The sequence below is a fragment of the Leptodactylus fuscus genome, chromosome 8 (genome assembly GCF_031893055.1).
Source record: "Leptodactylus fuscus isolate aLepFus1 chromosome 8, aLepFus1.hap2, whole genome shotgun sequence".
In the NCBI taxonomy this organism is placed as follows: Eukaryota; Metazoa; Chordata; class Amphibia; order Anura; family Leptodactylidae; genus Leptodactylus; species Leptodactylus fuscus.
In genome coordinates this window covers 459,618-485,419 of record NC_134272.1, presented here as the reverse complement: position 1 = coordinate 485,419, position 25,802 = coordinate 459,618, and the positions used below count along the sequence as shown (strand labels likewise).

The 25,802-nt window shown below is 40.7% G+C and overlaps 1 protein-coding gene across 1 annotated transcript in view; it reads right to left on the bottom strand.

Moving 5' to 3' along the window:
- STK36 (serine/threonine kinase 36) overlaps positions 1 to 25,802 on the bottom strand; it is a 96,577-nt gene that overhangs the window by 20,163 nt on the left and 50,612 nt on the right. Inside the window, exons 20-21 of the mRNA XM_075285048.1 lie at positions 1,525 to 1,585; positions 373 to 483 (exon numbers count right to left, since the gene is read on the bottom strand). Coding sequence (XP_075141149.1) covers positions 373 to 483; positions 1,525 to 1,585 — 172 coding nt within the window. The remainder of the gene's footprint in view (positions 1 to 372; positions 484 to 1,524; positions 1,586 to 25,802) is intronic.

Here is a 25,802-nt window from a genome sequence, read left to right as displayed (position 1 = left end):
TTCTGACTGTGTAAGCGGCCATTTTTCTTGTGGCCTGTGGGCATGTGCAACTAGCTCTGCCCAAGGCCTAAAAGTTTGACCATCTGCGCCGGCAGAAGACGCGCGAAGAGGACGTTCCTGAAGAAGATGGAGGTGGCGCTGGAGAGTTCTCCTGCAGCATTGGGGACGCCCCCAGTGCTGCGAGAGAACTCATTTGCATACCAATGAAAACCGGGATTTCTATGGAACAGCGGCGCAGAGAAGACATCTAAAGGTAGGGGACAAATTGCCTTTCTTAAGACTACTCCAACGTGTCAGTGGGAAAAAAATGTGTTTTAATGGTAGAATCCTTTTAATGAAGCAGACCCCGCCAGCAGTGATGTGGGAACGTACCGGAGGTGCAGGTGATCGAGACGCTCGCACGGCAGACAGGAGAGCGTCAGGTGACAGGATTATGGGGAGACCACAGTCCTGAAGAGAAACAGTAAGTATGGTGGCAGCAACCTGGAGAGAGAAAGAAGGAGAGAAGTAACAGCAATATACAGGAAGACATCCGGAACACTGTGTAATCCAACCAGATCTGTGGCTGTATAATCTGGGATTACACCATGTACTGGAGAGTATAATCCAACCAGATCTGTGGCTGTATAATCTGGGATTACACCATGTACTGGAGAGTATAATCCAACCAGATCTGTGGCTGTATAATCTGGGATTACACCATGTACTGGAGAGTATAATCCAACCAGATGTGTGGCTGTATAATCTGGGATTACACCATGTACTGGAGAGTATAATCCAACCAGATCAGTACATGGTGTAATCCCAGATTATACAGCCACAGGAGAGTATAATCCAACCAGATCTGAGGTTGTAATCTGGGATTACACTATGTACTAGAGAGTATAATCCACTAGATCTGTGGCTGTATAATCACTACACCGGGTATATACTAGGAGGTCGTGCTGTGTAGCAGGTTGTACAGTTCCGGCTGTAGTACAGGTATGAAGGTGACGTGAAGTCTATGATAATCCTAATCTCCAGTAAACTAAAGGGGATTGGCCTTCCATGGATGGGCTGGTGAATACTAACTGGTTTATTGTTTACTAAAAGCATTTGAGGAAGTGGCCAAAAGGAATTCTGGACGAGACCTCCAGATCTAGAGCACGAGACCTCCAGATCTAGAGCACGAGACCTCCAGATCTAGAGCACGAGACCTCCAGATCTAGAGCACGAGACCTCCAGATCTAGAGCACGAGACCTCCAGATCTAGAGCACGAGACCTCCAGATCTAGAGCACGAGACCTCCAGATCTAGAGCACGAGACCTCCAGATCTAGAGCACGAGACCTCCAGATCTAGAGCACGAGACCTCCAGATCTAGAGCACGAGACCTCCAGATCTAGAGCACGAGACCTCCAGATCTAGAGCACGAGACCTCCAGATCTAGAGCACGAGACCTCCAGATCTAGAGCACGAGACCTCCAGATCTAGAGCACGAGACCTCCAGATCTAGAGCACGAGACCTCCTACTAGTGCAACTCACCACGAGAGTCCGGACGTCACATGACAGAAGGCCACAAATCACTGGAGATAAAGCCAATAGCCTGCAAATGGCAAGAAGACACGGTGAGAATAAGGAGTGTGAGAGCAGGAGAGGTAAGTCACCCTACAGAGCGCACCCAACTCCACAACCACTCTGGTGTCTCTACGGACCGGACTCCAGGGTGACGCTCTATTGTCCCCAAAACATGGACATACCCTGATGCAAACGAGCCAGACACAGATATGTAAGTATTAATGTATGGGCACAGACAGGGGCACAGACAGGGGCACAGACAGGGGCACAGACAGGGACACCTACACAAAGAGAAAGCCAGCAAAGGCAAGAAACTCCAAGTGTCATTATTCTAGAAGAGAGGAGGTCATAGAGAGACATTCCTCAGATATCTGTGACTGTGCATGTAATATATGTCTAACCCTATATACGGTATACACAAGCACATACATCTATATATACACACACACACTCTATGTATACACAAGCACATACATCTATATATACACAAGCACATACATCTATATACACACACACACACTCTATGTATACACAAGCACATACATCTATATATACACACACACACTCTATGTATACACAAGCACATACATCTATATATACACACACACACTCTATGTATACACAAGCACATACATCTATATATACACACACACACTCTATGTATACACAAGCACATACATCTATATATACACAAGCACATACATCTATACACACACACACACACACACACACACACACTCTATGTATACACAAGCACTATATATTATAGCTCCAGCTGTTGGAGTGTAAGCATCTCCCATCACGAGCTCCTGACTTCCTTCAAAGTAAAACCTTGTAATTGAGCTACCTGCAAGACGAAAACCAGAAAATATCGGCTCCATGGAAGACATAACTAAGCGAGACTAAAAACATCCCAAGAGAAAAATGAAATAAGAACAGAAAAAGGATTTTAAAATACAAGAGAAGAATCCTACCTACAGACTAGCTGGCTGTATACAACAGGAACATCACATCTGACCCCAGGATCCCACATCACAGAAGGTAGGGCCATCACTTGGCTAATCCCATAAGCAAGTAGATTATCCCTCAGAAATAAGGAAATCGGGGACACCCTCAGATTTTGGGAACCTGGGAGATTACAATATGGAATTCTTAGATGAACCTAGTATGAGCTCCATAGAACCTAGGACAAGGTCCCAGCACAGCAGGGGGTCAGGCATCCCAGAAGGTGTGAACGAAGCAACAGAGGACATTGACTGTAACGCTAAGTGCACTGTCTCTGTACACAGCGGGGGGCAGGCCACTCTACAGATTACATACCCTGATAACATGAGTGCTATGGAAAAAAGAAATGCAAAGAAAGATCTCCTCAAAGCCCATGCTGAGACCCTGTTTGCTGATTACACATCAAACCAAAGAATGACTAACCTCATTATGCACACCGATTATATAAGAGACTGGCAGCATGCAATATGTGACTGCTACAAGAGTACAACAACAGAAGAGGCGGATACAGGCAAAATAACAATCAGAATAAAAAACCCACAAGGGGCCGGCGAAGTGATTCTCACAACATCCATATTTACTAATGGGACTTTAATGACCCAAGGAAAAGAAGATAAGCTTCTCCAATGTATAGAAAAATTTCCAGATATCAAGAATCAGGCACAACTAAAAAGGAGACAGACACAGGATCACCCACTGACTCAGGTGAATTACCCGTGACATCCCCCAACCCAAGAATCTCATCCGCCAGCACACAGACACAAGCCAGCAAGCCCTCCCCCGACTCCTCACACCTCTCACTGGAGTCCCTCACAGAGATTGTATCCCGGCTGGAGAGAGATTTTACTATCTATAAACACAACTGTGAGAGAAATTGTAATGTCAAGGACACACAAGCAGCCAGAGAACTGCCCAGCATAAATGGTGACACAAAAGCCATTCACAAACTTATCCAGGAAAATACAAATCTGAGAGAAGAGATAGCAGCCTGCCAGCAAGAGAATATCAAGCTGTGGGATAAAATGACGCAGTGCCTACAAGAAATCACAGATCTAAAGGAAGAGTTATCAGGCCTGAAACTACAGACACAAGAGATAAGATCTAAGCGGGAGGAAAACACAACAGACTCTGATCAAGGTATCAATAAGCCAGAAATGCCTCACACATCACAAGAAAGCCCAGAACTGCCCATCACCCCAGACATAGAGCCAGAGAGAACCCAAACAACGAGAACCTCAAACCCAGATATAGTCCTGATCATAGACTCCAATGGCAAGTACATTAATACAAGAAAGCTCTTCCCATGGCAAAGAGTCAAGAAAATCCACAGCCCAACCATTGAAAAAGCCAATACCGTCATTTACAAGCCTTTCTTCACTACCCCGAAACACATTGTCATACACACAGGCACAGAAGATCTCACTGACCAGCCCCAACAGATAGCGGGCCAACTGGTCCAACTAGCAGAGAAAGCAAAGCAACAGTTCCCAGACAGTAGTATCATCCTGTCATCTCTGCTCCCACCAGAAGACATCTCTGAAGCTACCATCATGGGGTTCAACAAAGAGCTGGCGACCAGAATCAGACAAACACCAGGCATCACCCTGGCACAACACCCCTCCATAGATAAGCGTCACCTATATGATGACAAACACCTCAATAAACATGGCGTCAGCCTCCTAGCGAAGGAATTCAAAGACTTAGTGCTCAACAGAGCCCCCGGGCCTAGACAACAAACAAGACAAAGAACCATGGAAATAATACCCGACAACCGCCAATATCCAAGACAGAACCCCCCAAAGAGGCCACCTATCAAGAAAAAGCCAACCAGAGCAACCCAGAGCACCGGCATAGAGACAATAAAGAGAATAGAGCATGCGGTCACTACAATGGCCACAACAGCAATGCACATAAACCAATACCTGGCCACACTGCAACCAACCAAGAACCCAGCCCGTCCTCTGCAGGACAGCTCATTACAAGGTTTACACACCGAAGATGAAATCACTAACTATCAGTAGTTGGAACATACAAGGGCTGAACGCCTCAGCCTATAGATCTAACCCAAAAGATCCAGACTTCATAGACAGACTAAAAAACATAGACATTCAAATCCTCCTAGAGACATGGACCCGGGCAGATGACGAGTCCCTAACACCCATGGGCTACAAGGAATTCTCAGTGCCCGCCCAGAAAAATAAGACCACCAAACATGGCCGCCACTCAGGAGGCATACTAATATGGTACAAGGAGGAGCTCAAAGAACACGTAAAAGCTACCAAACGTGGAACTAATCACATATGGATAAAAATAAGCAGCTCCATCCTCAGCGGCCAGCAGGACATCTATCTCTGTGCAGTATATATGCCCCCACCAGGGTCCCCCTACCACCACCCCGACACTTACGAGGTCCTACAAAGGGAAGCTGTCCACTTCCAACCCAAAGGCAGAGTACTAATATGCGGAGACCTGAATGCAAGGACAGGCACAGAGATAGACTACCTGCCTCCTGACGACAACCCACATACGCACGGTAGTGAGATCCACCACCCAGAACCCACACAGACAAGAAGAAACAGCCAAGACAGAATTGTCAACAAGAGTGGGAGACAACTGCTGAACATGTGCCGAAGCCTAGGACTGTACATAATAAACGGACGTACCACAGGCGATCCCAGAGGACGCTTCACACTAAACTCTCAAGTGGGCAACAGCGTGGTGGACTATGCCATTACAGACGCAGACCTGTCAGACATTGAAGACTTCACAATCGCACCTGACTCCCATCTATCAGACCACAACCAGATCCTACTATACATGAGAACCAGGAACAAAACACCCATACATGAGCCCCAACAGTCCGGCCTCTACAACCTACCAAGACATTTCACATGGGCCAACCACCAGGCCATAGAATATACCAACGCAACCAACCGACCTGAAATCAAGACACTGCTCACAAACTTCCATACAAACAACTATCAGCCAGACCAACAGGGAGTCACCAGAGCTGTGAAGGATCTCAAGTACATCCTACAGACCACAGCAGAACTAGCAGGCCTGAAACCAACCAAACCCATAAGACAAACCAACAAACAGTCCCACAAATGGTTTGACAGCGACTGCAGAGCACTACGCCATACCCTAAGAACAGACTCCAACCAAAAACACAGGGACCCCAACAACAAGGAGGTGAGGGAAGCCTACAGCAATCTATGCAAGCAATACAAGGGCACCCTCAGAGAGAAGAAACAGAGGGACCTCTCCCACAAAATCCAGCAACTAGAGGACTCCCTCCAGGACAGCTCATTCTGGGAGACCTGGCACCACATGGGCACAAAGCCCAAGAAAAACTCTCTCCACATCCAAAATGGCAATATCTGGCTCAACTACTTCAGAGGTCTCTACAAAAACATCCCAGAAGAAGAACTAACTCCAGAACAGCAACAGATAATCACCAAACTGAGGGACATGGAGAAAGTCATCAAAGACTTCCAGAACCCTCTGGACTCACCAATCACCATAAAAGATATACAGGAAAGAATTGCCCTGCTGAAAGGCAAAAAGGCCAGTGGCCCTGACGGCATCCTACCAGAGATGATCAAATACAGCCCTCCAGCAATACACGCGGCACTGGCAAAGCTATTCACCCTCGTGCTCAATGCTGGACACTTCCCCGAAGACTGGAACAAAGGCCTCATAACCCCCATCTACAAGAATGGGGACCAATATGACCCCAACAACTACAGAGGGATCTGCGTCAGCAGCACATAGCTGGGGAAACTGTTCAACAGCATCATCAATAACAGAATCCTCACCTTCCTCACACAACACGGGGTCCTCAGCAAGAGCCAAGCAGGGTTCATGCCAAACCACCGCACCACAGACCATATCTACACCCTGCACAGCCTCATCAAGACGCACGTCCACAACACCAGAAGAGGCAAGATATTCGCCTGCTTCGTGGACTTTAAGAAGGCGTTTGATTCAGTATGGCACCCAGGCCTACTTCTAAAACTCCTAGAGAGTGGAATAGGAGGAAGAACGTACGACGTCATCAAGAGCTCCTACACCGGAAACCAGTGCAGTGTGAAGGTGAATGGGAAAAGGACAGCATACTTCCAACAGGCCCGAGGGGTCAGACAAGGCTGTAGCCTGAGCCCAACGCTCTTCAACATCTATATCAATGAACTGGCTACAGCCCTGGAGGCCTCACCAACCCCAGGCCTCACCCTGAACAATCGAGAGGTGAAGTTCCTGCTATACGCCGACGACCTCCTACTCCTGGCCCCCACCGAGAAAGACCTCCAAGAAAGCCTGTCAGTGCTGGAAAAATTCAGCACCACATGGGCCCTACCCATCAACCAGAAGAAGACCAAAGTCATGGTATTTCAGAAGAAGGGCCACAATAAAGCCTCCACCACCCCACAATTCACACTGAATGGCTCCACACTGGAGAAAACCAACAGCTACACCTACCTGGGGCTGGAGCTCAGCCAATCAGGAAGCTTCAAAGCAGCAATAGAAACCCTGAAAGCAAAAGCCTGCAGAACCTTCTACGCCATCAGAAGACAACTGTACCACCTCAAACCACCGGTGAGGGTCTGGCTGAAGATATTTGACGCTGTCATCTCCCCGATCCTTCTCTATGGCAGCGAGGTTTGGGGCCCAGCCACCTACCCAGACCAGTCAAGGTGGGATTCCAGCCCAACAGAGAACTTCCACCTGGAGTTCTGCAAATACCTGCTCCATGTCCATCGCAACACCACCAACATAGCCTGCAGGGCAGAGCTAGGCAGACTCCCCCTATGGCTCACCATACAGAAGAGGGCGCTAGCTTTCCAGGCACACATCCAGGGGAGCGACTCCTACCACCACCAAGCATGGCTAAGCCACCTGAGCAAACCAGACACCCCCCAACCAAACAGCAGCCAACCACCAAACCAAAAACACCAACAGATGATAACCAAGGCCGAAATAAAGGCGACCACAGAGGCAAACAGAGAGCGGTACATTGAAGAATGGAGAAATGAAATAAATAACTCCAAGAAACTCACCAATGTGTACCAATCCCTACAAAGGGACTACACCATGGCCACCTACCTGGAGAGAATACGCCACCCCAAGCACAGACAGACCCTGAGCCGGTACAGACTGAGCGCCCACAACCTAGAGATAGAGACGGGGCGATACAGGCAGACGTACAAGCCACGGGAGAACAGACTGTGCCAGCACTGTGACCAGGGGGCCCTAGAAGACGAGACCCACTTCCTGCTACACTGCACCAAATACTCAGCTGTGAGGGCCGTCTACTACCAAAGACTCTCTGCCCACATCCCAGACTGGGAGAAGAGGGAACTCTACATCCTACTGGGAGAAGAAGAGGCCACTGTGGAGATCGCTGCCCAATACGTGTCCAGCTGTCACCAAACAAGAGGAAGATGAGACTCCATGGACTGTTATATTTATCCCAAAACACCCGCCCAAACCCACCCCCACCCCCACCCACCCCCACCTCCCCATATAGCAGTCACCAACGAAGAGGAAGATGAGACTCCATGGACTGTTATAACCGAACCCCCCCCCCATACCCACCACCCACCCAACCCAACTCCCCCCCCCACCCACCCACTTTACTAGCTTTGGCACTGCCAAATACCTATTCGGACGTGCCAATAAAGCATTTTTTGATTTGATTTGATTTGTAATGTAGCTATATACACCTAAGAATTATATCCCGTATAGTAATGTAGCTATATACACCTAAGAATTATATCCCGTATAGTAATGTAGCTATATACACCTAAGAATTATATCCCATATAGTAATGTGGCTATATACACCTAAGAATTATATCCCATATAGTAATGTGGCTATATACACCTAAGAATTATATCCCATATAGTAATGTGGCTATATACACCTAAGAATTATATCCCATATAGTAATGTGGCTATATACACCTAAGAATTATATCCCATATAGTAATGTGGCTATATACACCTAAGAATTATATCCCATATAGTAATGTGGCTATATACACCTAAGAATTATATCCCATATAGTAATGTGGATATATACACCTAAGAATTATATCCCATATAGTAATGTGGCTATATACACCTAAGAATTATATCCTATATAGTAATGTGGCTATATACACCTAAGAATTATATCCCATATAGTAATGTAGCTATATACACCTAAGAATTATATCCCGTATAGTAATGTGGCTATATATACACCTAAGAATTATATCCCGTATAGTAATGTGGCTATATACACCTAAGAATTATATCCCATATAGTAATGTAGCTATATACACCTAAGAATTATATCCCATATAGTAATGTGGCTATATACACCTAAGAATTATATCCCGTATAGTAATGTGGCTATATACACCTAAGAATTATATCCCGTATAGTAATGTAGCTATATACACCTAAGAATTATATCCCATATAGTAATGTAGCTATATACACCTAAGAATTATATCCCGTATAGTAATGTGGCTATATACACCTAAGAATTATATCCCGTATAGTAATGTAGCTATATACACCTAAGAATTATATCCCGTATAGTAATGTGGCTATATACACCTAAGAATTATATCCCGTATAGTAATGTGGCTATATACACCTAAGAATTATATCCCGTATAGTAATGTGGCTATATACACCTAAGAATTATATCCCGTATAGTAATGTGGCTATATACACCTAAGAATTATATCCCATATAGTAATGTGGCTATATATACACCTAAGAATTATATCCCGTATAGTAATGTAGCTATATACACCTAAGAATTATATCCCGTATAGTAATGTAGCTATATACACCTAAGAATTATATCCCATATAGTAATGTGGCTATATATACACCTAAGAATTATATCCCGTATAGTAATGTAGCTATATACACCTAAGAATTATATCCTATATAGTAATGTGGCTATATACACCTAAGAATTATATCCCATATAGTAATGTAGCTATATACACCTAAGAATTATATCCTATATAGTAATGTGGCTATATACACCTAAGAATTATATCCCGTATAGTAATGTGGCTATATACACCTAAGAATTATATCCCGTATAGTAATGTAGCTATATACACCTAAGAATTATATCCTATATAGTAATGTGGCTATATACACCTAAGAATTATATCCCGTATAGTAATGTGGCTATATACACCTAAGAATTATATCCCGTATAGTAATGTGGCTATATACACCTAAGAATTATATCCCGTATAGTAATGTAGCTATATACACCTAAGAATTATATCCTATATAGTAATGTGGCTATATACACCTAAGAATTATATCCCATATAGTAATGTGGCTATATACACCTAAGAATTATATCCCGTATAGTAATGTAGCTATATACACCTACGAATTATATCCTATATAGTAATGTGGCTATATACACCTAAGAATTATATCCTATATAGTAATGTGGCTATATATACACCTAAGAATTATATCCTATATAGTAATGTGGCTGTATACACCTAAGAATTATATCCCATATAGTAATGTGGCTATATACACCTAAGAATTATATCCCGTATAGTAATGTGGCTATATACACCTAAGAATTATATCCCGTATAGTAATGTGGCTATATACACCTAAGAATTATATCCCGTATAGTAATGTGGCTGTATACACCTAAGAATTATATCCCGTATAGTAATGTAGCTATATACACCTAAGAATTATATCCCGTATAGTAATGTGGCTATATATACACCTAAGAATTATATCCTATATAGTAATGTGGCTATATACACCTAAGAATTATATCCCATATAGTAATGTGGCTATATACACCTAAGAATTATATCCCGTATAGTAATGTAGCTATATACACCTAAGAATTATATCCCATATAGTAATGTGGCTATATACACCTAAGAATTATATCCCATATAGTAATGTGGCTATATACACCTAAGAATTATATCCCGTATAGTAATGTGGCTATATACACCTAAGAATTATATCCCGTATAGTAATGTGGCTATATACACCTAAGAATTATATCCCGTATAGTAATGTGGCTATATACACCTAAGAATTATATCCCGTATAGTAATGTGGCTATATACACCTAAGAATTATATCCCGTATAGTAATGTAGCTATATACACCTAAGAATTATATCCCGTATAGTAATGTAGCTATATACACCTAAGAATTATATCCCGTATAGTAATGTGGCTATATACACCTAAGAATTATATCCCATATAGTAATGTAGCTATATACACCTACGAATTATATCCTATATAGTAATGTGGCTATATACACCTAAGAATTATATCCTATATAGTAATGTGGCTATATATACACCTAAGAATTATATCCTATATAGTAATGTGGCTGTATACACCTAAGAATTATATCCCATATAGTAATGTGGCTATATACACCTAAGAATTATATCCCGTATAGTAATGTGGCTATATACACCTAAGAATTATATCCCGTATAGTAATGTGGCTGTATACACCTAAGAATTATATCCCGTATAGTAATGTAGCTATATACACCTAAGAATTATATCCCGTATAGTAATGTAGCTATATACACCTAAGAATTATATCCCGTATAGTAATGTGGCTATATATACACCTAAGAATTATATCCTATATAGTAATGTGGCTATATACACCTAAGAATTATATCCCATATAGTAATGTGGCTATATACACCTAAGAATTATATCCCGTATAGTAATGTAGCTATATACACCTAAGAATTATATCCCATATAGTAATGTGGCTATATACACCTAAGAATTATATCCCGTATAGTAATGTGGCTATATACACCTAAGAATTATATCCCATATAGTAATGTGGCTATATACACCTAAGAATTATATCCCGTATAGTAATGTGGCTATATACACCTAAGAATTATATCCCATATAGTAATGTAGCTATATACACCTAAGAATTATATCCTATATAGTAATGTAGCTATATACACCTAAGAATTATATCCCGTATAGTAATGTAGCTATATACACCTAAGAATTATATCCTATATAGTAATGTGGCTATATATACACCTAAGAATTATATCCCGTATAGTAATGTAGCTATATACACCTAAGAATTATATCCCGTATAGTAATGTGGCTATATACACCTAAGAATTATATCCCGTATAGTAATGTGGCTATATACACCTAAGAATTATATCCCATATAGTAATGTAGCTATATACACCTAAGAATTATATCCTATATAGTAATGTAGCTATATACACCTAAGAATTATATCCCGTATAGTAATGTAGCTATATACACCTAAGAATTATATCCTATATAGTAATGTGGCTATATATACACCTAAGAATTATATCCCGTATAGTAATGTAGCTATATACACCTAAGAATTATATCCCGTATAGTAATGTGGCTATATACACCTAAGAATTATATCCCATATAGTAATGTGGCTATATACACCTAAGAATTATATCCCGTATAGTAATGTAGCTATATACACCTAAGAATTATATCCCATATAGTAATGTAGCTATATACACCTAAGAATTATATCCCGTATAGTAATGTGGCTATATACACCTAAGAATTATATCCCGTATAGTAATGTGGCTATATACACCTAAGAATTATATCCCGTATAGTAATGTGGCTATATACACCTAAGAATTATATCCCGTATAGTAATGTGGCTATATATACACCTAAGAATTATATCCTATATAGTAATGTGGCTATATATACACCTAAGAATTATATCCCGTATAGTAATGTGGCTATATATACACCTAAGAATTATATCCCGTATAGTAATGTAGCTATATACACCTAAGAATTATATCCCGCATAGTAATGTGGCTATATACACCTAAGAATTATATCCCATATAGTAATGTGGCTATATACACCTAAGAATTATATCCCATATAGTAATGTAGCTATATACACCTAAGAATTATATCCCGTATAGTAATGTGGCTATATACACCTAAGAATTATATCCCATATAGTAATGTGGCTATATACACCTAAGAATTATATCCCGTATAGTAATGTGGCTATATACACCTAAGAATTATATCCCATATAGTAATGTGGCTATATATACACCTAAGAATTATATCCCATATAGTAATGTGGCTATATACACCTAAGAATTATATCCCATATAGTAATGTGGCTATATATACACCTAAGAATTATATCCCGTATAGTAATGTGGCTATATACACCTAAGAATTATATCCCATATAGTAATGTGGCTATATACACCTAAGAATTATATCCCGTATAGTAATGTGGCTATATACACCTAAGAATTATATCCTGTATAGTAATGTAGCTATATACACCTAAGTATTATATCCCATATAGTAATGTGGCTATATACACCTAAGAATTATATCCCGTATAGTAATGTGGCTATATACACCTAAGAATTATATCCCATATAGTAATGTGGCTGTATACACCTAAGAATTATATCCTATATAGTAATGTGGCTGTATACACCTAAGAATTATATCCCGTATAGTAATGTGGCTATATACACCTAAGAATTATATCCTTTATAGTAATGTGTCTATATACACCTAAGAATTATATCCTATATAGTAATGTGGCTGCATACACCTAAGAATTATATCCTGTATAGTAATGTAGCTATATACACCTAAGAATTATATCCCATATAGTAATGTGGCTATATATACACCTAAGAATTATATCCCGTATAGTAATGTGGCTATATATACACCTAAGAATTATATCCCGTATAGTAATGTGGCTATATACACCTAAGAATTATATCCCGCATAGTAATGTGGCTATATACACCTAAGAATTATATCCCGTATAGTAATGTGGCTATATACACCTAAGAATTATATCCTATATAGTAATGTGGCTGTATACACCTAAGAATTATATCCCATATAGTAATGTGGCTATATACACCTAAGAATTATATCCTATATAGTAATGTGGCTATATACACCTAAGAATTATATCCTATATAGTAATGTAGCTATATACACCTAAGAATTATATCCCATATAGTAATGTGGCTATATACACCTAAGAATTATATCCCATATAGTAATGTGGCTATATACACCTAACAATTATATCCCGTATAGTAATGTAGCTATATACACCTAAGAATTATATCCCGTATAGTAATGTAGCTATATACACCTAAGAATTATATCCCATATAGTAATGTGGCTATATACACCTAAGAATTATATCCCGTATAGTAATGTAGCTATATACACCTAAGAATTATATCCCGTATAGTAATGTGGCTATATACACCTAAGAATTATATCCCGTATAGTAATGTAGCTATATACACCTAAGAATTATATCCCGTATAGTAATGTGGCTATATACACCTAAGAATTATATCCTGTATAGTAATGTAGCTATATACACCTAAGAATTATATCCTATATAGTAATGTGGCTATATACACCTAAGAATTATATCCCGTATAGTAATGTGGCTATATACACCTAAGGGTCAGTTCACACGTGAAAACCGCCTAGCTTATTTGTGCGAGGTAAAAAACCTCGAGGAGTTTTTTTGACGCTGTTTTTTGCATTCCACGCGGTTTTTGACGAGGTTTTTGACGCGGTTTTCGCTAGCGGTTTTCGCTAGGGTTTTTTTTTCCTATATGTGCTATAGAAACTGCAGGCGAAAACCGCGCGTTTTTTTGCAAAAAACCGCGCGGTTTTGTGTGCAAAAAACCGCGCGGTTTTTTACCGCGCGGTTTTCGCCTCCCATTCACTTCTATGCAATTCTTCAGGCGTTTTCCGCCTGAAGAAAGGTCATGTCGCTTCTTCAGGCGGAAAACGCTAGGAGGAAAAAAAAAGCTAGTGGTCTACATAGACCACCATGTTAAAGGAGAGGTTTTTGAAGCGAATTCCGCTGTCAAAAACCTCCCCTTTGCCCACGTGTGAACTAGCCCTAAGAATTATATCCCGTATAGTAATGTAGCTATATACACCTAAGAATTATATCCCATATAGTAATGTGGCTATATACACCTAAGAATTATATCCCGTATAGTAATGTGGCTATATACACCTAAGAATTATATCCCATATAGTAATGTAGCTATATACACCTAAGAATTATATCCCATATAGTAATGTAGCTATATACACCTAAGAATTATATCCCATATAGTAATGTGGCTATATACACCTAAGAATTATATCCCGTATAGTAATGTGGCTATATACACCTAAGAATTATATCCTATATAGTAATGTAGCTATATACACCTAAGAATTATATCCCGTATAGTAATGTGGCTATATACACCTAAGAATTATATCCTGTATAGTAATGTAGCTATATACACCTAAGAATTATATCCTTTATAGTAATGTGGCTATATACACCTAAGAATTATATCCTGTATAGTAATGTAGCTATATACACCTAAGAATTATATCCCGTATAGTAATGTGGCTATATATACACCTAAGAATTATATCCTATATAGTAATGTGGCTATATATACACCTAAGAATTATATCCCGTATAGTAATGTGGCTATATACACCTAAGAATTATATCCCATATAGTAATGTGGCTATATACACCTAAGAATTATATCCCATATAGTAATGTGGCTATATACACCTAAGAATTATATCCCGTATAGTAATGTGGCTATATACACCTAAGAATTATATCCCGTATAGTAATGTAGCTATATACACCTAAGAATTATATCCCATATAGTAATGTGGCTATATACACCTAAGAATTATATCCCATATAGTAATGTGGCTATATACACCTAAGAATTATATCCCGTATAGTAATGTGGCTATATATACACCTAAGAATTATATCCCATATAGTAATGTGGCTATATACACCTAAGAATTATATCCCGTATAGTAATGTGGCTATATACACCTAAGAATTATATCCCATATAGTAATGTAGCTATATACACCTAAGAATTATATCCCATATAGTAATGTAGCTATATACACCTAAGAATTATATCCCGTATAGTAATGTGGCTATATATACACCTAAGAATTATATCCCATATAGTAATGTGGCTATATACACCTAAGAATTATATCCCGTATAGTAATGTGGCTATATACACCTAAGAATTATATCCTATATAGTAATGTAGCTATATACACCTAAGAATTATATCCCGTATAGTAATGTGGCTATATACACCTAAGAATTATATCCCGTATAGTAATGTGGCTATATACACCTAAGAATTATATCCTGTATAGTAATGTAGCTATATACACCTAAGAATTATATCCTTTATAGTAATGTAGCTATATACACCTAAGAATTATATCCCGTATAGTAATGTGGCTATATACACCTAAGAATTATATCCTGTATAGTAATGTAGCTATATACACCTAAGAATTATATCCTTTATAGTAATGTAGCTATATACACCTAAGAATTATATCCCGTATAGTAATGTGGCTATATATACACCTAAGAATTATATCCCATATAGTAATGTGGCTATATACACCTAAGAATTATATCCCGTATAGTAATGTGGCTATATACACCTAAGAATTATATCCCGTATAGTAATGTGGCTGTATACACCTAAGAATTATATCCCGTATAGTAATGTGGCTATATACACCTAAGAATTATATCCTATATAGTAATGTGGCTATATACACCTAAGAATTATATCCTATATAGTAATGTGGCTGTATACACCTAAGAATTATATCCCGTATAGTAATGTAGCTATATATACACCTAAGAATTATATCCCGTATAGTAATGTGGCTATATACACCTAAGTATTATATCCCGTATAGTAATGTGGCTATATACACCTAAGAATTATATCCCATATAGTAATGTGGCTATATACACCTAAGAATTATATCCCGTATAGTAATGTGGCTATATACACCTAAGAATTATATCCTATATAGTAATGTAGCTATATACACCTAAGAATTATATCCCGTATAGTAATGTGGCTATATACACCTAAGAATTATATCCTGTATAGTAATGTAGCTATATACACCTAAGAATTATATCCTTTATAGTAATGTGGCTATATACACCTAAGAATTATATCCTGTATAGTAATGTAGCTATATACACCTAAGAATTATATCCCGTATAGTAATGTGGCTATATATACACCTAAGAATTATATCCTATATAGTAATGTGGCTATATATACACCTAAGAATTATATCCCGTATAGTAATGTGGCTATATACACCTAAGAATTATATCCCATATAGTAATGTGGCTATATACACCTAAGAATTATATCCCATATAGTAATGTGGCTATATACACCTAAGAATTATATCCCGTATAGTAATGTGGCTATATACACCTAAGAATTATATCCCGTATAGTAATGTAGCTATATACACCTAAGAATTATATCCCATATAGTAATGTGGCTATATACACCTAAGAATTATATCCCATATAGTAATGTGGCTATATACACCTAAGAATTATATCCCGTATAGTAATGTGGCTATATATACACCTAAGAATTATATCCCATATAGTAATGTGGCTATATACACCTAAGAATTATATCCCGTATAGTAATGTGGCTATATACACCTAAGAATTATATCCCATATAGTAATGTAGCTATATACACCTAAGAATTATATCCCATATAGTAATGTAGCTATATACACCTAAGAATTATATCCCGTATAGTAATGTGGCTATATATACACCTAAGAATTATATCCCATATAGTAATGTGGCTATATACACCTAAGAATTATATCCCGTATAGTAATGTGGCTATATACACCTAAGAATTATATCCTATATAGTAATGTAGCTATATACACCTAAGAATTATATCCCGTATAGTAATGTGGCTATATACACCTAAGAATTATATCCCGTATAGTAATGTGGCTATATACACCTAAGAATTATATCCTGTATAGTAATGTAGCTATATACACCTAAGAATTATATCCTTTATAGTAATGTAGCTATATACACCTAAGAATTATATCCCGTATAGTAATGTGGCTATATACACCTAAGAATTATATCCTGTATAGTAATGTAGCTATATACACCTAAGAATTATATCCTTTATAGTAATGTAGCTATATACACCTAAGAATTATATCCCGTATAGTAATGTGGCTATATATACACCTAAGAATTATATCCCATATAGTAATGTGGCTATATACACCTAAGAATTATATCCCGTATAGTAATGTGGCTATATACACCTAAGAATTATATCCCGTATAGTAATGTGGCTGTATACACCTAAGAATTATATCCCGTATAGTAATGTGGCTATATACACCTAAGAATTATATCCTATATAGTAATGTGGCTATATACACCTAAGAATTATATCCTATATAGTAATGTGGCTGTATACACCTAAGAATTATATCCCGTATAGTAATGTAGCTATATATACACCTAAGAATTATATCCCGTATAGTAATGTGGCTATATACACCTAAGTATTATATCCCGTATAGTAATGTGGCTATATACACCTAAGAATTATATCCCATATAGTAATGTGGCTATATACACCTAAGAATTATATCCCGTATAGTAATGTAGCTATATACACCTAAGAATTATATCCCGTATAGTAATGTAGCTATATACACCTAAGAATTATATCCCGTATAGTAATGTAGCTATATACACCTAAGAATTATATCCTATATAGTAATGTGGCTATATATACACCTAAGAATTATATCCCGTATAGTAATGTGGCTATATACACCTAAGAATTATATCCCGCATAGTAATGTGGCTATATACACCTAAGAATTATATCCCGTATAGTAATGTGGCTATATATACACCTAAGAATTATATCCCATATAGTAATGTGGCTATATACACCTAAGAATTATATCCCGCATAGTAATGTGGCTATATACACCTAAGAATTATATCCCGCATAGTAATGTGGCTATATACACCTAAGAATTATATCCCGTATAGTAATGTGGCTATATATACACCTAAGAATTATATCCCGTATAGTAATGTAGCTATATACACCTAAGAATTATATCCCATATAGTAATGTGGCTATATATACACCTAAGAATTATATCCCGCATAGTAATGTGGCTATATACACCTAAGAATTATATCCCGCATAGTAATGTGGCTATATACACCTAAGAATTATATCCCGTATAGTAATGTGGCTATATACACCTAAGAATTATATCCCGTATAGTAATGTGGCTATATACACCTAAGAATTATATCCTATATAGTAATGTGGCTGTATACACCTAAGAATTATATCCTATTTAGTAATGTGGCTATATACACCTAAGAATTATATCCTATATAGTAATGTAGCTATATACACCTAAGAATTATATCCCATATAGTAATGTGGCTATATACACCTAAGAATTATATCCCATATAGTAATGTAGCTATATACACCTAACAATTATATCCCGTATAGTAATGTAGCTATATACACCTAAGAATTATATCCCGTATAGTAATGTAGCTATATACACCTAAGAATTATATCCCATATAGTAATGTGGCTATATACACCTAAGAATTATATCCCATATAGTAATGTGGCTATATACACCTAAGAATTATATCCCATATAGTAATGTGGCTATATACACCTAAGAATTATATCCCGTATAGTAATGTAGCTATATACACCTAAGAATTATATCCCGTATAGTAATGTAGCTATATACACCTAAGAATTATATCCCGTATAGTAATGTGGCTATATATACACCTAAGAATTATATCCCATATAGTAATGTGGCTATATACACCTAAGAATTATATCCCGTATAGTAATGTGGCTATATACACCTAAGAATTATATCCCATATAGTAATGTAGCTATATACACCTAAGTATTATATCCCATATAGTAATGTAGCTATATACACCTAAGAATTATATCCCGTATAGTAATGTGGCTATATACACCTAAGAATTATATCCCATATAGTAATGTGGCTATATACACCTAAGAATTATATCCCATATAGTAATGTAGCTATATACACCTAAGTATTATATCCCATATAGTAATGTGGCTATATACACCTAAGAATTATATCCCATATAGTAATGTGGCTATATACACCTAAGAATTATATCCTATATAGTAATGTGGCTATATACACCTAAGAATTATATCCCGTATAGTAATGTGGCTATATACACCTAAGAATTATATCCCATATAGTAATGTAGCTATATACACCTAAGAATTATATCCCGTATAGTAATGTGGCTATATACACCTAAGAATTATATCCCGTATAGTAATGTGGCTATATACACCTAAGAATTATATCCCGTATAGTAATGTGGCTATATACACCTAAGAATTATATCCCGTATAGTAATGTGGCTATATACACCTAAGAATTATATCCCATATAGTAATGTGGCTATATACACCTAAGAATTATATCCTATATAGTAATGTGGCTATATACACCTAAGAATTATATCCTGTATAGTAATGTGGCTATATACACCTAAGAATTATATCCCGTATAGTAATGTGGCTATATACACCTAAGAATTATATCCCGTATAGTAATGTGGCTATATACACCTAAGAATTATATCCCGTATAGTAATGTGGCTATATACACCTAAGAATTATATCCCATATAGTAATGTGGCTATATACACCTAAGAATTATATCCCATATAGTAATGTGGCTATATACACCTAAGAATTATATCCTATATAGTAATGTAGCTATATACACCTAAGAATTATATCCTGTATAGTAATGTGGCTATATACACCTAACAATTATATCCCATATAGTAATGTGGCTATATACACCTAAGAATTATATCCCGTATAGTAATGTGGCTATATATACACCTAAGAATTATATCCCGTATAGTAATGTGGCTATATACACCTAAGAATTATATCCTATATAGTAATGTGGCTGTATACACCTAAGAATTATATCCTATATATTAAATTGCTGCAACACACCAGGGAGATTAAATGGATAGACTCCCATAGTTTGTATTGGCAATATAAGCACTGGAAAAAGTTGCACATCCAAAGTTACTCAGCCATGGTGTATGAGAGTGTAGGAGAGACATGAGGGGAAGGCGCCAACCCGGCCACCCGACGCGCGTTTCGGCGCTAGCCTTCGTCAGGGGCCCCTGGGTTTATTTTGTATCCTCTGCTTTTCCATTTGTGAAATAGTTTCTGTACACTCCATATACTCTTCATGCCAGTCCCGGCCCATCGGGATACTGTGGTTTTTTTTGTGGTTTTCCTGTATTTGTTTGTCTGTTTATTAACATTAATGTAATAAAAATGTATTTTATATTTTTGTACATTTTCAGTGGTATGCTTATCTCAAAAGCTGGTTTCCAGTTTTTTTGTGCATTCATAGTTTTGGAGATAGCAACACGTTCTCAAGGAGGGCACGATCATGGGCGTTTTCACTTGATGAGCATTTTCCTATAGTCTACCTTCCATAGTGCCATGCTTTTGTTTTTGTACATATGTAGATACGTAGCAGAGCCTTACTCCAGGTAACAACTTATGGCAGCTTATTTAATGTTATCCATACTGAGATACACATGCAAACAAAAATGAAATATACCTTTGCAAAGTCGGGTCTTCCTGCTAGAACACACACAGACACACACACACAGACACACACACACACAGACACACACACACACAGACACACACACACACAGACACAGACACACACACACAGACATCTAATGGAAGTCTCTCTACAACCAAAACATCATCTTTTCTGGACTAATAAAAATGGCTGTTTATTCACATATTATGAGTAGAAGTATGAGTGTTGGATTTCTCTTTGTATATGTAAAACACAGATAGGATAGGCCATGATGCACCTGAGCCAGAAGCTCTACAGGCCAGGGACACGGATATGTCAGGATGCACCTGAGCCAGAAGCTCTATAGGCTAGGGACACATATGTCAGGATGCACCTGAACCAGAAGCTGTATAGGCCAGGGACACGGATATGCCATGATGCACCTGAGCCAGAAGCTCTACAGGCCAGGGACACGGATATGTCAGGATGCACCTGAGCCAGAAGCTCTATAGGCCAGGGACACATATGTCAGGATGCACCTGAACCAGAAGCTGTATAGGCCAGGGACACGGATATGCCATGATGCACCTGAGCCAGAAGCTCTACAGGCCAGGGACACGGATATGTCAGGATGCACCTGAGCCAGAAGCTCTATAGGCCAGGGACACATATGTCAGGATGCACCTGAACCAGAAGCTGTATAGGCCAGGGACACGGATATGTCAGGATGCACCTGAGCCAGAAGCTCTATAGGCCAGGGACACATATGTCAGGATGCACCTGAACCAGAAGCTGTATAGGCCAGGGACACGGATATGTCAGGATGCACCTGAGCCAGAAGCTGTATAGGCCAGGGACACGGATATGTCAGGATGCACCTGAACCAGAAGCTCTACAGGCCAGGGACACGGATATGTCAGGATGCACCTGAACCAGAAGCTGTATAGGCCAGGGACACGGATATGTCAGGATGCACCTGAGCCAGAAGCTGTATAGGCCAGGGACACGGATATGTCAGGATGCACCTGAACCAGAAGCTGTATAGGCCAGGGACACGGATATGTCAGGATGCACCTGAGCCAGAAGCTGTATAGGCCAGGGACACGGATATGTCAGGATGCACCTGAGCCAGAAGCTCTATAGGCCAGGGACACAGATATGTCAGGATGCACCTGAACCAGAAGCTGTATAGGCCAGGGACACGGATATGTCAGGATGCACCTGAGCCAGAAGCTGTATAGGCCAGGGACACGGATATGTCAGGATGCACCTGAACCAGAAGCTGTATAGGCCAGGGACACGGATATGTCAGGATGCACCTGAACCAGAAGCTCTACAGGCCAGGGACACGGATATGTCAGGATGCACCTGAGCCAGAAGCTCTACAGGCCAGGGACACGGATATGTCAGGATGCACCTGAGCCAGAAGCTGTATAGGCCAGGGACAAGGATATGTCAGGATGCACCTGAGCCAGAAGCTCTATAGGCCAGGGACACAGATATGTCAGGATGCACCTGAGCCAGAAGCTGTATAGGCCAGGGACACGGATATGTCAGGATGCACCTGAGCCAGAAGCTCTATAGGCCAGGGACACGGATATGTCAGGATGCACCTGAGCCAGAAGCTCTATAGGCCAGGGACACAGATAGGCCATGATGCACCTGAGCCAGAAGCTCTATAGGCCAGGGACACAGATAGGCCATGATGCACCTGAGCCAGAAGCTGTATAGGCCAGGGACAAGGATATGTCAGGATGCACCTGAGCCAGAAGCTCTATAGGCCAGGGACACAGATATGTCAGGATGCACCTGAGCCAGAAGATCTACAGGCCAGGGACACGGATAGGCCATGATGCACCTGAGCCAGAAGCTCTACAGGTCAGGGACACAGATAGGCCATGATGCACCTGAGCCAGAAGCTCTACAGGTCAGGGACACAGATAGGCCATGATGCACCTGAGCCAGAAGCTCTACAGGCCAGGGACACGGATAGGCCATGATGCACCTGAGCCAGAAGCTCTACAGGCCAGGGACACAGATAGGCCATGATGCACCTGAGCCAGAAGCTCTACAGGCCAGGGACACGGATATGTCAGGATGCACCTGAGCCAGAAGCTCTATAGGCCAGGGACACAGATAGGCCATGATGCACCTGAGCCAGAAGCTCTATAGGCCAGGGACACGGATATGTCAGGATGCACCTGAGCCAGAAGCTCTACAGGTCAGGGACACAGATAGGCCATGATGCACCTGAGCCAGAAGCTCTATAGGCCAGGGACACAGATAGGCCATGATGCACCTGAGCCAGAAACTCTACAGGTCAGGGACACGGATAGGCCATGATGCACCTGAGCCAGAAGCTCTACAGGTCAGGGACACGGATATGTCAGGATGCACCTGAGCCAGAAGCTCTATAGGCCAGGGACATAGATATGTCAGGATGCACCTGAGCCAGAAGCTCTACAGGCCAGGGACACGGATAGGCCATGATGCACCTGAGCCAGAAGCTCTACAGGCCAGGGACACGGATAGGCCATGATGCACCTGAGCCAGAAGCTCTATAGGCCAGGGACACGGATATGTCAGGATGCACCTGAGCCAGAAGCTCTACAGGTCAGGGACACGGATAGGCCATGATGCACCTGAGCCAGAAGCTCTACAGGTCAGGGACACGGATATGTCAGGATGCACCTGAGCCAGAAGCTCTACAGGCCAGGGACACGGATATGCCATGATGCACCTGAGCCAAAAGCTCTACAGGTCAGGGACACAGATAGGCCATGATGCACCTGAGCCAGAAGCTCTATAGGCCAGGGACATGGATATGTCAGGATGCACCTGAGCCAGAAGCTCTACAGGCCAGGGACACGGATATGTCAGGATGCACCTGAGCCAGAAGCTCTATAGGCCAGGGACACGGATAGGCCATGATGCACCTGAGCCAGAAGCTCTATAGGCCAGGGACACGGATAGGCCATGATGCACCTGAGCCAGAAGCTCTATAGGCCAGGGACACAGATAGGCCATGATGCACCTGAGCCAGAAGCTCTATAGGCCAGGGACATGGATAGGCCATGATGCACCTGAGCCAGAAGCTCTACAGGCCAGGGACACAGATAGGCCATGATGCACCTGAGCCAGAAGCTCTATAGGCCAGGGACACAGATAGGCCATGATGCACCTGAGCCAGAAACTCTACAGGTCAGGGACACGGATAGGCCATGATGCACCTGAGCCAGAAGCTCTACAGGCCAGGGACACGGATAGGCCATGATGCACCTGAGCCAGAAGCTCTATAGGCCAGGGACATAGATATGTCAGGATGCACCTGAGCCAGAAGCTCTACAGGCCAGGGACACGGATAGGCCATGATGCACCTGAGCCAGAAGCTCTACAGGCCAGGGACACGGATAGGCCATGATGCACCTGAGCCAGAAGCTCTATAGGCCAGGGACACGGATATGTCAGGATGCACCTGAGCCAGAAGCTCTACAGGTCAGGGACACGGATAGGCCATGATGCACCTGAGCCAGAAGCTCTACAGGTCAGGGACACGGATATGTCAGGATGCACCTGAGCCAGAAGCTCTACAGGCCAGGGACACGGATAGGCCATGATGCACCTGAGCCAAAAGCTCTACAGGTCAGGGACACAGATAGGCCATGATGCACCTGAGCCAGAAGCTCTATAGGCCAGGGACATGGATATGTCAGGATGCACCTGAGCCAGAAGCTCTACAGGCCAGGGACACGGATATGTCAGGATGCACCAGAGCCAGAAGCTCTATAGGCCAGGGACACAGATAGGCCATGATGCACCTGAGCCAGAAACTCTACAGGTCAGGGACACGGATAGGCCATGATGCACCTGAGCCAGAAGCTCTACAGGTCAGGGACACGGATATGTCAGGATGCACTTGAGCCAGAAGCTCTATAGGCCAGGGACATAGATATGTCAGGATGCACCTGAGCCAGAAGCTCTACAGGCCAGGGACACGGATAGGCCATGATGCACCTGAGCCAGAAGCTCTACAGGCCAGGGACACGGATAGGCCATGATGCACCTGAGCCAGAAGCTCTATAGGCCAGGGACACGGATATGTCAGGATGCACCTGAGCCAGAAGCTCTACAGGTCAGGGACACGGATAGGCCATGATGCACCTGAGCCAGAAGCTCTACAGGTCAGGGACACGGATATGTCAGGATGCACCTGAGCCAGAAGCTCTACAGGCCAGGGATACGGATAGGCCATGATGCACCTGAGCCAAAAGCTCTACAGGTCAGGGACACAGATAGGCCATGATGCACCTGAGCCAGAAGCTCTATAGGCCAGGGACATGGATATGTCAGGATGCACCTGAGCCAGAAGCTCTACAGGCCAGGGACACGGATATGTCAGGATGCACCTGAGCCAGAAGCTCTATAGGCCAGGGACACAGATAGGCCATGATGCACCTGAGCCAGAAGCTCTATAGGCCAGGGACATGGATAGGCCATGATGCACCTGAGCCAGAAGCTCTATAGGCCAGGGACACGGATATGTCAGGATGCACCTGAGCC